Genomic DNA, 13,235 nt, shown 5'->3' with positions numbered 1-13,235 from the left:
CTACATTATTAGAATGCTAAAAACAATCCTAACAGAGATCAAATGGATCGGGAAGCATAGCATCAGAATTTATCTGTTTAACAAGATTTGCCATAATATACATTATGACTTCCACATTCTAATTCCTTGGATTAGGAAATCATATATGTGAAAGATCTATTTATCATTATATCACCTTCCATTTTAGTGATTGGTCATATAGGCTATTAGCAAAAATAACAACACTAAGATGAAAATAACAGAAAATAACAACATTTTAGTGATTGGTCACACACCCTTTTAAGAACCATGCCTTCAAAATTCTTCAATGTCACATACGATGGAAATGTAAACCTGTACAAAACTACATACATCACACAAACCATGAAAATACATTTTTAAAATTGAAAGACTTATCAATTCAACTGAAATTTCCCAAATAATAAAAGGAAGATGAAGGGTTAGGATGAGCTGGGTTGATTCAAGAAGCTTATGATAGCATCAAGAACATGCCTTTGGAGCCCAATGCTGTCAAAATCATGGATGGGTTCCTAGTTTGGATGATGACCTAATAATCTATGGCTTATGAATCATCTTGCTATATTAATATTTTCCCTATGTCCTAGTATTCTGTGTGTCTGTTTTGCTCTGTGTGTCTGTTTTGCTCTGTGTTCTGTCTCAAGTGTCTCTGCTATATATTATACAACTCTATGCAATGGACAGTTTCTTACTATTTTAACGTGTGTTACTAATTTTGCAAAACTCAACTCATTGCGATATCAAACTTAATGTTTTTGTAACAACAATTAGTTAGGATGTTTTAAAAAAGCAAAAAAATAATAATCATGAAAATATTGCCTATACTTATTGAAAGGCACCCTAAACAATAAACATCTAATTTGTTTGCGTCGTTTTCAATGGTAATTGATATATGGTTCATATGCACCAGAGTAATTTTATTCATAGGGTTTTTTTTTTATTTAAAACCCAATTTTGAAAATAATTTACCTAATTCATAATCACATGCCTTCACATGGAAAAGCGCACACATAATACATTAATTGTGTCTCTTAAAACTTGACTCGTCAAACTAATATTACTCAGGCCACTCTCTTCAGCGTAAAGATGAAGAGAGTTGTTAGATTATATTTACGAAGAGTTTTGTCGATCTTCATTAAAAGTTGAGTGATTTTTAAGTATAGTTTTATAGTAGACCACTACTCCGGTGATTCGCTTTAGAATTTGCTCTATATATATCAAATTGTGATAAAAGTTAAAACTAGAGATTTATAGTCATCTTATTTTTTTCAAATTTCCGATGAACTAATAAGTAAATTGCATTAGGTCAAGGAAATTGAGGAAGTGTTAGAGGAAACGTATTAATGGAGGGTGGAGCACTATTAGCCTTTTCTTTTTATAGCAATAAACATCTCGTTTCAACCATTGAAAAGTAAATTTGAGTAAACTCCATGTATGTTGTATAAGTTGAGTCTATTATAAGGAGAGACATCGATTAAGTCCCAAAATTCAAAGCCCCTTAAAAAATCCTTTATTGATTCCATAATATTAGACCTTATTGAAATAATTTTTTTAAAGTTCTGGTCTATTATTTATGTTGAGGAAAAATCTCAAATTAATGTTTTGAAGATAATCAAACAAAGTTAATTAATTTCTAATTATGATTATAAAATGAGTTGTTGTTTAACTTATGTTTTTGAGTCTCCTATTTGAAGATAAGTAATCATATACAACAACACATGATCATTATGATGTACACAAGATCATTCTGGTGTATACAATATTATTATGGTTCATAAGAACAACAATTTTGACAAACCAAAATCATTCTGATTTTTTACATCATTAGTATAGTCAAACTAAGATCGTTCTAGTTTACGAAAGTATCAGTCTTTTTATACAAGATCATTCTAGACAATTTGTTTTAAAGATAAAAATGAAATGAACCAATTTCATATCATAAGTGAATCAAATATCAAAACAACTCAGAATCATAATCAAACACAAAAGTTTAAAAGAAGCAAAACAACATCAAGAACCATAACAAAATCAATCTTCAGATTGATGGTCTATGAAACAAGTATAACTAGGACCACAAGGATAAATAGGAATTGATGTTGCACTTCTGCAGGAAGACAGTTTGCGTAGAAAGCAGAAACGCTGACACCAAAAGATGTCAAATGATCTCAGTCACAGTACTCACTCAAAACAGAAATGAATAACATTTTGGTTATAAAGCATGAACGTTCTTGATAAAATAGAACACATGTCTATTAAGATACTCAAAACATCTAGATTATTAATGGCTACATGAGTTGTCATCAACCTTCATCATATCTATAAAAGGAGCCTCAAAGTCAAGATAACAACAAGAGTTTCAAGTGCAAATCAATTAATCACTTAAACAATCATACTTGATAAATCAAAACTTTTCAATCAAAACTTTTCAATCAAGCAAAAGCTCCAATTCTCTTTCACTAGTTCTTTTTTTTTTTACTGAGTTTCAGGTGCAAAACTTTTTTACTAATTAGTATTTTTATTTTTTAAATAATTTAATTAGTTTTAATTTATTAAATAATTAATAACAAATATTAAAATAAATAAAATAAGACTAATTACAGATCATTTTCTGGAGAAACGACATTTTATAATAGTTTTAAAAAAAAAATCTTCAGTTGGTCCCTTCTTAGAATGCGACTTTTTACTTGAATAAAAAATAGAGCATTCATGTAAATATTTTTAAAATAGAGCATTTTAAAAATAAAAATAGGATATTTAAATCAAAAAATTCACATATAAAAGCATTAAAAAGAATCTAGGACCACATTTATGGTCAGGTTATAGGTACCACACGCACGAAGATGAGAGAGTATGATTTGCCTCATTACCCAAGAATCCAAACCCCCAAAAAAGTATAAAGAAAAGACATTATTGTGCTGTATGTTGATGTCATAAACCATGATGAACAAATCCATGAAAACGTACTGAAATAAAATACAAAATGGACAGCTAGAGATGTTGTACTTTAACAAGTTTTCTCCATATATGATGTCTTTTCCATTTTGTGCGGATAAAAAGTGATTTTTAATTCTTAAAAGTTACTTAAATGTAAAATAATTTTTATATAGTTAAATTTGAGATTAAAAATCAATTGGAATGACAAGTTTTAAATTATATTTTTAAATTAAAATCAATTTTAAAGACAACATTAATTATATTCAAAGACATTTCAATATTTTAAAATCAATTATATACGTGGATGTCTAGTTTCATTTTCAAATGAGATAAAATCAGTTATAAATATATAAAATTAATTTTAGTATCTTTAGGTACTATAGAGTAGAATTGATTTTATTTTTAAAAATAATTTTAAATTTAAAACTAAGATTTATAACGTTGTTTTTACGATAAAATTTATTGTTGAAATTAATTTTATTCAAACATAATTTACATTACATTTTGTGGCCATAGAACCAATAAAAAAATTGTGAATTCTGTAAAATCAAACATAAACATATCTAGTCCACGCCCCACATGTACACAACACACTCCCCCTATGCTTTAGTTTCTAAGCCACTTTTCAATCACTCACTCTTCCAAATCTCATGGCTTCTTCAATAACAAAAGGATCAGCTTCAAGTTTCAGCTTCTCAGAACACTGGCTTTTGATGGTAGCCACTGCTCTCATTTGTGGAATTGTTGGATACATAATCTATGATGCAATAATGGCTACTGCATCAGAGTTGTTGCAACGTTTGTTGGTAATTTCTCCATTGCTCTTAATCATCCTTGTTCACTGGCTCTCCACTGGTAGCCAGTTAAACTTTCCAATTCCAGGATCTGAACCAAGTGCCATCCATAGAGCTGGTGGTTCCCCTTGGGGTGTTGCCTTTGTCCTTATGTTGCTTTTCTTTCTTATTTCCTACCAACCTTCCCTGCATGACCTTATTTCTTAGCTGCTATTACACTGACACTTCATATTAAAGATGTATCTAACACTGAACATGTGTTATGTGTTGGTGTTTGACACCCACACGTAGTAACAATTATTTCTATTTTTAAATGTTATTGTCATACATTATTACCGATGTATATTGTGGGTTATATTTGTGTTTGTGCTTAATATATATAATTAAGCCGAGAAAATGAATTGCATGTCACTAGAGATGAGATGTAGGGGTTTTACTTTTTGGAGTTGCTTCTTGTAGTTCATAATGAAGCTGTTTCTAACAAACTTCAAATGGTGTACATGCATGTATATCCTCTGTTGTATATATGAAATGAGATCATAATTAGTTAGATTTGGTTGTGAACTTGCAATGTGCATGTCTGAACTTTTTAGGAAATTAAATTTCAATGGCATGGTCTTAAACATCAAAATTGCTCAGGAATTAGATTATCAAGTACACCTATATATGTTTTTATGGACTTCGTTTATGTGTTATAACATGTAAATATCATATGTCTCAAAAGCAATTTCCTCTCTTGGTAAAAAAGATTTGAATCCTAATCACGATTTACATGGACATTTTTCTTTTTCGTCTAGGTTTGTATGAATATAAAACTTTCTCTAGCTTTATTTAGTTTTTTTTCTTGTTCTTTTTCTGCTTAGTTTCCTGGTTCTCCTTTCACAGTGACCACTAGTGTCACTGTCATACGGGTCTTTTGTTGAAAAAAGTAATTAAATTAAGGGAAATGTTACTAAAGTCGCTTGTTAATACGATAAAAATAAAAATTTAATCTTAAAAGTTGTACATTCAATTTCTTAAAGTTTTAAATTTTAATTTTTTTTCACACTATATTTGTCTCTTATTTTTTTTAAATTTATTAACAAGTGCCTTAGAACACTTACATGACCCTTAAATTGAAAAGAGATGATGCAAATATGTGAAATGCAATTTTGTTTAAGGCTCAAATTGAGAGTTTAGTGGGGAAGAATTTGGGGGTGGAGAGTAAAGGAAAAAATAGAGATATGGCTGATATTGGCTCTATTGAAATGAAATGAGTTTTCCTATACAAAAAATAAAATAAAATGTTATCATCAGCTTAAAACCGTGGAACTAATTATTTATTATTTGTCAAAAAAATTCTTAATGATCCAAAACATCAAATATATAATTTTCATTTAATATTTTATGGGTTAAATATTAAGAATAGGAATTAATTAAGGAAATATGACAGAACCTTTTATTTTAAAGATATTTGTTAACAATGAAATATAGTTTTAAATGATATAATTTTCATTTAATATCATTGATTTCACAGGCTTACAGTCTCCAACACCAAATTCTGGACAAACACAGTACATGCAAACCTTGATTTTTTTTTCCTAGCTCTATCTGTTTGTTATTGCCAGCATTTTCTGTAATGTTTTGTCACAGCCTGCAAATGAAGGAACTTGACTTTGCCTTTGTCCATAAAATAAATTAAATTTCTCTGACATGAAATGCAGCCATCAGTTGAAAAATATTGAAAATTCTATAAATGAGCAGTAAGTTCATAAACTTATCTAGTCTTATTTCCTCAAGATATTACAATTTTCAACGCCTCAAAACTAAGAAACCACATCTCCAAAAATAATATCATTACATATTTTACATGTACAATTCGTGACCATTACCCGTTTGAATGGTAAAAGATGCCTGCTAAGTAGACCTTAAGAATAACATGATAAAATTAAATGTCAATGGCAAACTGGTCCATCAAGATCCTCAAACACAACATTGGATCCTCTCCATTTCTCTTTTTCTCCATTTCTTCTACTACTAGAGTTTTGAAAATATAATTATTACCTTGTGACATTGGGCAAGTCCAAATATAATTTATCCACTCAGAATCACCACTAAACTTTAGTACCGGAGTCTGGAGAGAAGAAATGGAGAAAATCCATTTCCCTCAGACACAATACATTTCAAATGAACTTTGACAGTAAACCTTTATCAATGGTGACGTTTCGTTTTTGAGGCAAATGTTTCAGCAACCAGAAGAGGGAAAGCTATTGTTGCATCACAATGTACCTGGTTTAGTGGAAAAAAATATATTTAGTTTTAAGGGATATAGTAAGGCAAAAGTTTAGAGTATTCTGACAAATGACGAGAAAACAAGTAGTGAAACTATATAGGATGCACCTTAACAGTTTTAGCTGATCCTCGTATTTTCCCCCATGAAACAGCCTCATCTGGACGAGCTCCAGAATCACTTCCATCAAATTCTTGAGCAGTGTTAATAAAAACCGCATAGTCTGCCCCATTGCGCATCATATTGGCATTGCAAATGTGATGTTTTGGAAGACCACCTCCTAAAATAATTATGCCTGTCTTCCTAGGATTTGCATGTACAGCTTCACCATTCACAGCCCTTATATCTGTTGCATTGCCAATCATTTTCGCTATGATTCCAGTTGTTTCAAAACATTCAGTAAAGAGTAAAAAATAAAGAGTACCTCGCACTATGTCCACAATCAGACCAGGGTTGTGGAAGGAATGGAAGTACAGCATGTCACCCAATGAGCCATCAGTTAATCCAGGACAAAAAACTGGAATATTATTCTGTAAAACATCAAAAAAAGTATCAATAATATTATATTATGTGCAACTTTCTGACACTTATTAAGTAAATAAGAGAACACAAATAACCATGTTGAATCCTGTATGTAACACAATGCAGGATATGTAGGAATTCGACAGTATAATGATGGAAAAAGAAACAAGTGTAAAGATTTGAATCAGAAATGAAGTAGAGAATAACATGTTTTGCAGAAAATCTAATATTGATCCCATTCTTGCCTTGTATGCCCAGTAAAGGTAGGAGCTTTCGTCGTTAATTTCTTTTCCCAATCGAGCTATTAGCTTGGACGGTGTCCACAGAACATTCTGCAATAAAAGGAAGATGAAGTGACAGGGAAAAAAGTTTCAGGTGAAAACTGAAAAAGAACCTCTTCTGTCCTTCTAAACAGGTTGTTTCTCCAGCAGAAAAAATGTATTCTACAAAATTTAGCATGACCAATAAATGTGACTTCAGGCATTGACAAAAACTGACCATTTAAATTTTGTAAAGCAGGAGAAGTATAAAATAAAATACCTCATTATTTTGTTCCCTCAACATTTGATCAAAAATAGGAATAATCCAGTCCTCGAATTTGCAATAATTGTCATTAGGGACCAATAAATTACCAATTCGATTCAATCCTTTTGAGCGAAGATGAGCTCCAGGCAAAGAGAAATCTCCTTTATATGTAGGTGCAAGGCACTTTATGAGATCTTCTTCGATACCACCTGTAGTTGTAACAATCACATCAACCTGTAAACAGATGCAACAAAATTAATAACACGACTACCATGGCATTCTCAATATTAAAAAAACACCAGTTTTAGCAACTTTTCAATTCAATAAATATAGGCTATATCATAGTTTCACAAAAGCCACCAGGAACTTCATATAATATCTAGTAAAAGGAAATTGCAATAGGCAATCTCACAGTACAATCTTTTCATGCTAACTGCTTAGCTAACTGCGAACCAACACACATATATGTCATAAGGGTATTCATTTACTTCTCAAATCTCAATACTAGACCAAAATTTATATAAGAAAAGATTAATAAGTTATGCACACGCTAAAAATATTTACATAAAACCTACAAATGACATTTCCCAAGTTTCCATGTACATAATTAACTACAAGCAAATAAATCAAAATAACACTTGAATCGGAGTCGGAGAACCATGTTATCAATCTTGCTTATCTGAAATAAAAATAAACTAAGGAGATTTAGTATTAATGATTTCTTCTACATGACAAAACATTTAACTTAGTCATAACATAAGGAACCATTTAAATTTAATCGTCCTCGTACTATTTTATGAGGAAGAAGTTATCTGAGGAAAACATATCATCCGGTCTCAATTCATGAGTCTCTCCATTGTACGTGAACAATAATTCTTGGGAATTTAAGTTTGTTTCTTTTCATTAAATTTAGGTAGACTAGAGCACATAGTCGTTCAAGAGGCGGCACCCTTAGAGGCATTCTTTTCCTTTTTCTTGTTGTGATGTTCAAAATAGAAACATACCTTCATACATACATACGAGCTCATAGTCATGCATAATCTTGTTTAACATATTTCTACACACACATAAAAACTAGATTAAAATTAGACTGGAAAATTGAATAAACCAATCACACATCATGGGAATCCATCACTATCCAAATCAGTGGGAAAGAAGCAACTGAATTTGTTTAGTAAATCTTACTTTTCCCTAAGTGACAAGCAACGTATTAGAAATTCAAGGAAATTAGCTTAGCAACAGTGTCTCATCACTTGATGATAAAGCACAGTGAAGAACTAGCTGAAATTAGACAAGCAATGCAAATCAGTGAGCCAACTGAGCTACTCCAGCCGTTACAGACAGCATGAGGTTCTTCGCTGCGCAATGGCTTTCATTTTGCGGCTCAATACTCAGAAATTTCAACTCTTTGCACACTAAGGCAACCATTAATCACTATAGAAACTAACCCCCTAACTAGATAAAGCATAACTTGATGGTTCTAAATCAAAGTTTGAATGTGTAAGTTGAACACATAAACTCCATTGGAGATTATCTAATAGCAATCAAATTTTTCCATATTCAAGGAAAACCACACTACATCCAAAAGTTCAAATATTAAGATATTAGGGTATCAAGTAGGCTAAAATTCATTACTTTCACTCATATCTGAACCCTAAAACTAACCAATCATCAAAATTATCTGCGTTCAAAATGTACATATCCTAAAAACCAAAACCTATCATTATACCCAAAACAAAATCCACCTCCAGAAACCTTCAATGCAAATAACTCTTTATAAGTCTTTGGTTTTACAAAACAATCTTCTTCCTAAATTCTTTACACTAATCCTAACATATATTTTCAATTTAGAAAACATAGAAGTAAGTTAAACTTTATGCTGACAATATGGCCATTTAGATTAGCTTGTAGTTTATCACAAATTCTTAATTAGAATGAGTTTGAGTTAATTGCAAATTGTTTACTTACAACAACTAACAACAAAAATATTTATCAGCTGGTAAGTTTTTATAGAGAAGTTAAAGTAGAAAATATCTAAAACGACACTTATGTGAGACAGAGGGGTACATCTTTCATCCTTAAATTAATAGCTAAGAAAATGTAAAATCAATAAAGCAAGTAGGTGTGATTAGACACTCACCATGTGATGCTGACAAAGGTAACGAACAACATCTCTAACACCAGATGAAATGAGATTAGAAGTGAAACCCAAAAACACTTTACACTTAACAGATTTTCTGTAATCCAAATCTCTCTCTTCGTCAGCACAATCCTCAGTCACAGGTTCATCAACCAGCCTCCAATCTAGCTTCAACCCCATGTTCCAAAAAGATTAAAAAATAAATAAGCATAAAGTGAGAACATGTGAAAAAAGAAAGAGAATGGAGTGTATTAGAAAAGAACCATTTGATTAACGACGTTAATGGCATCAGCAAGGTTTGAAGCTTGAAATCCAGTAGTGAGCATGGAATTGAGAAGTTGTTGATAATTGACGCCGTTGTTGAAATCGTAACCTTTAATTTGGAGACACGTTCCATCGAGGCTTTCTGATTCTTTGAAGACTGTGGAGTGAACTGATGCCATAACTATGTCATCTTGCTTTGACTCACTCATTATCGTTGACTTTTTCAATACACAAACACTACCTCAATACTTTACCTTTTTCCTTCGCTTCGAATTGCTATTTTATCTTACGGCGGCGGCGTTTGAGGTTGTTCACTGTTTTCAGTATGTTCTCTCTCTGAGTCGCACGCGATCTAAAGGAACCAGATTAATCCCTAACAACCAATACCACATTGTTTTTATTATTATTTTTAAGGTATGGATGGACCCCACTAAACAATAACATGGGTCTAACTCACTAAAAACAAAAATATTATTTTGTTGTTATTACTGATTATCTTTAAAAAACAATTGCCACGGAATCACCAATTTAGTAAATTGTAAAACAATATAATATTTATTATTTTTGAATAAATTGATCACAAGTAGTTTATTTATGTTTAATTATTTTTATAAAAGAAAATTTAAGAATTATTATATAATTTCATTGTGACTAATCTGATTTCGTCTTTAATAAACTTACAATTTATTATATTTTATTGAATTAAATAATAAATTATAATCTAAAATTTTATCCGATGTCTTTAATAAACTTGCAATTTATTATATTTTATTAAATTAAATAATAAACTATAGTCTAAAATTTTGTTTATGAGTAGGTTAATGACATATCATTTGTATACCTCTTATCTTTTGATAACATGTGTGTTTCTAAAAAGTCTTTATTTATCCTTTAATTTAAATGAAGATGGGTGTTTTTTTAAGGATCAAGTGAATTAATGAAGAGAGGAGTTACAAATAGAGATTAAACTTCTCTTGTTTGGTTGAAGAGAGATGGGAAAGAAAGAGCACATAATATGTAGGATCCATGATATTTCAACTTCTTTGTCGGGGTGGAAAAAAAAAACGGCTGCATCAAAAAAAAAACTAGTAATTCACAGATAAAAGAAATAACCTAATGTTATTTGTTTTGGAAAAAGAAAAACATAATTGTTAATTTGGTCTGATACATTTATTTTATATTTAAATTTATTCATTAAATTAAAAAACAGTCTTTTTATGTTTATCACGTTTGTATGAATTAGTCATTTAATTTTATATTAACTCTGATTACTATAGATCACATGTCTAACATAATTTAATTAATGTGTGATACATGTAAACTTTAAACATTTTTTAATTTATTATTATTTCAAATTTTTTTTTTAGAAACTGTTATAATTTTAAAAATTCAAAAAAAGAAAAAGTACATGTATTACATATAAGGTGGATTTCCATAAGTCACATGGTTTACGATAAACGAAATTAATATAAAACTAATAGAAATAATAAACTTATACACACATGAGAGACTAACTTAAAACTTTTAAAATGTAAGGAACCAATTTAAAATTTAAAATACAAGTAGACGCCAACTTAACAATTATGATAAAATAAAATAATTAGTGCTTAGACAAAAAATAGTTAGTTGTACTTTTGATCCATTTAATTTCTCAATCGAGTGTATTGGGTCCTCTAATATAAAACCAACAATTTTGGTCATTTACATTTACTTCTTTCTGGCTTTGGAGTCTCTGACTTAATGTTTTTCCAATTTTGTTGGTGAAGTAGCTTGGTAAGGTGAACTTTTAAATAACTTGGTATGACATCCGACCCATTAATCTCCCAAAATTACTAAGGCTCCAATTATTATTATTTTACTTATAAATTGAACGACATCGTTTTCTTTTTATATTTTTCTTCTTCTTTCATTCACATTCTTTTTTCCCGTCTCTCTCTTTTAAAATAACTATAAAGTTAATATTAACTTGAAGTAGTGTACATGCTATCTATAATTTATTTATTTTGATGAATTTAAATAAAGTAGTCTCATTTTTTTTTTATTCGATAAAAATATAATATTTTGAAAAAATTATATTTTTTTTATTATGAGTTCAATTTTTTATATTCAAACATGATCTTCAAAAATATTGAATGACCTTACATGACATGGTGAAAATTATTTTATTTTAAATGATTTTTTACAAAAGATTATTATTTTAATTAAGTAAAGTTATATTATATTTACTTAATTAAAAAAAAAAACTAAAATTAGAATCCCTAACTAATTTCAGCATTGGTCCATTTTCTCTATATTTTGAAATTTATACAATTCTTGAACTACTTCCGCTCCCACACAATTGTTATTCACTAAACTTGCATTTTCAACATCATTCGAGTTCATAAAAAGATATTCAAGAAAAACACGCAAAGATTATGACATAAGTACTCATAAATTGATAGAAATTACAACAATTCGATAATGAAATCTTGAGATAGCTCAAATTCTGACTACGATAAAACTATATAGGTGGAGGAGAAAATCAAGTAGAATGTATAATGGTGATTCTAATTCAAGTTTTGGTTCAAGTTTAGATTCACATGACGATGAGTCCGAACGGTCTAGTTTGAATTTCAACTATTCAAATTTAGAGAACAAGGAAGGAATAATGGGAGAAGGAGGATAAGAAGAATATTAGGAGGGAGAGAGTTAGTGAGAAGAATATCAGGAAAAGAAGGATAAATAATAGAGAAGAAATAAAGAGAAATAAAAAATGATTGAATAAAGTTAGTAAAATTTGATTGAAATGAGTTCAATTATGATGACAAAAATACACTTTTAGTCTTTTAAATTTAGCTCTATTTTCGCTTAAGTTGTTTAAGTTTTTTTTTTTTTCTTTTTAATTTGATTGTTTAAGTTACGTTCGTTTGGACCATTAGTCTTTAAAGTATACTAAATTATAGGCATGACAATAAAATCCGCACATGCGGGTACCCACCCGAACCCGCTTGATTTGGGCGGGGAAAACCCGCTTTAATTGGGTGCGGTGCAGATTTTTCCCGACATTAAAATTCAGGGGCATTGATGGGTTTGGAGGTGGTGATTAGGGATGAGAATAGGTTAGGTCGTCCAACAGGGGCTTATGGCCTGACCTGTTTAATAAAAAGGTCAGGCTCAGACTGTTTTTAAAGCATATTTATATAAATAGGTCAGACTCATGCTTGTAAAAAAACCTATTAGGTCTGACAGGCCGGCCTATATATATTTTATATGTATTTCATTCTCTATTTTTTCTTCTTCTAATTTCCATTGCACTCACTCCAACAAACATGTATGAAAACAACATATTTTTTTATAAAAATCGATATTATTTATTTGTTACTTTATATTTTATAAAAACCAATACTATTTATTTGTTATCTTTATATATATTATTAGCATATAAATTTAGAAACCCTAATTGTTTATTATTACTGAATATGAGTTTGTTTGAGAGGTAATATTCCGAGTTGTTTGAGAGGATTTGTTTAGAGGTAATATTTGAGTTGTTTGAGAGATAATAATAGGTGCGTTTGTTTCAATAAAAAATTTATTATTTTAAACCAAAAACTATTTTTTAGGGTTTAAAAGGTATTTGTTTCATATTTAAAAAAAAATTATTTTGTTAGAAAAATCATTTTTTTATTTAATATATATATATACATATACACATTAGTATTGGTATATGGAGAATCATATAAATCGATATGTGTAGAGCATCATGTAGCTATAGATAATTGTTTATTTATTA

General features: G+C 29.8%; 2 protein-coding genes across 3 annotated transcripts; one reads left to right on the top strand and one right to left on the bottom strand.

Moving 5' to 3' along the window:
* Window positions 1–3,496: 3,496 nt before the first annotated feature.
* Window positions 3,497–4,085, top strand: LOC101506213 (uncharacterized). The gene has a single exon (XM_004504503.4). The coding sequence runs from the start codon at window positions 3,603–3,605 to the stop codon at window positions 3,951–3,953; it is 351 nt and encodes a 116-aa protein (XP_004504560.1). The 5' UTR covers window positions 3,497–3,602; the 3' UTR covers window positions 3,954–4,085.
* Window positions 4,086–5,456: 1,371 nt separating this feature from the next.
* LOC101505901 (deoxyhypusine synthase) lies at window positions 5,457–9,845 on the bottom strand. 2 transcript variants are annotated; one of them, XM_004504502.4, is made up of 7 exons: window positions 9,466–9,845; window positions 9,203–9,370; window positions 7,078–7,296; window positions 6,783–6,869; window positions 6,440–6,545; window positions 6,126–6,361; window positions 5,457–6,014 (listed from the first exon to the last, which is right to left on the bottom strand). In XM_004504502.4, the coding sequence occupies exons 1-7, from the start codon at window positions 9,673–9,675 to the stop codon at window positions 5,937–5,939; spliced, it is 1,104 nt and encodes a 367-aa protein (XP_004504559.1). In that variant the 5' UTR covers window positions 9,676–9,845; the 3' UTR covers window positions 5,457–5,936. The 2 variants fall into 2 exon arrangements, with proteins under 2 accessions (XP_004504559.1, XP_027191699.1); XM_027335898.2 differs by having other exon boundaries at window positions 9,203–9,366; window positions 9,466–9,606.
* Between the last annotated feature and the right edge of the window lie 3,390 nt (window positions 9,846–13,235).

This window comes from Cicer arietinum, chromosome 6 (genome assembly GCF_000331145.2).
Source record: "Cicer arietinum cultivar CDC Frontier isolate Library 1 chromosome 6, Cicar.CDCFrontier_v2.0, whole genome shotgun sequence".
In the NCBI taxonomy this organism is placed as follows: domain Eukaryota; kingdom Viridiplantae; phylum Streptophyta; class Magnoliopsida; order Fabales; family Fabaceae; genus Cicer; species Cicer arietinum.
The sequence above is the reverse complement of the archived record's forward strand: the minus strand, read 5'-3'. Positions and strand labels throughout refer to the sequence as shown.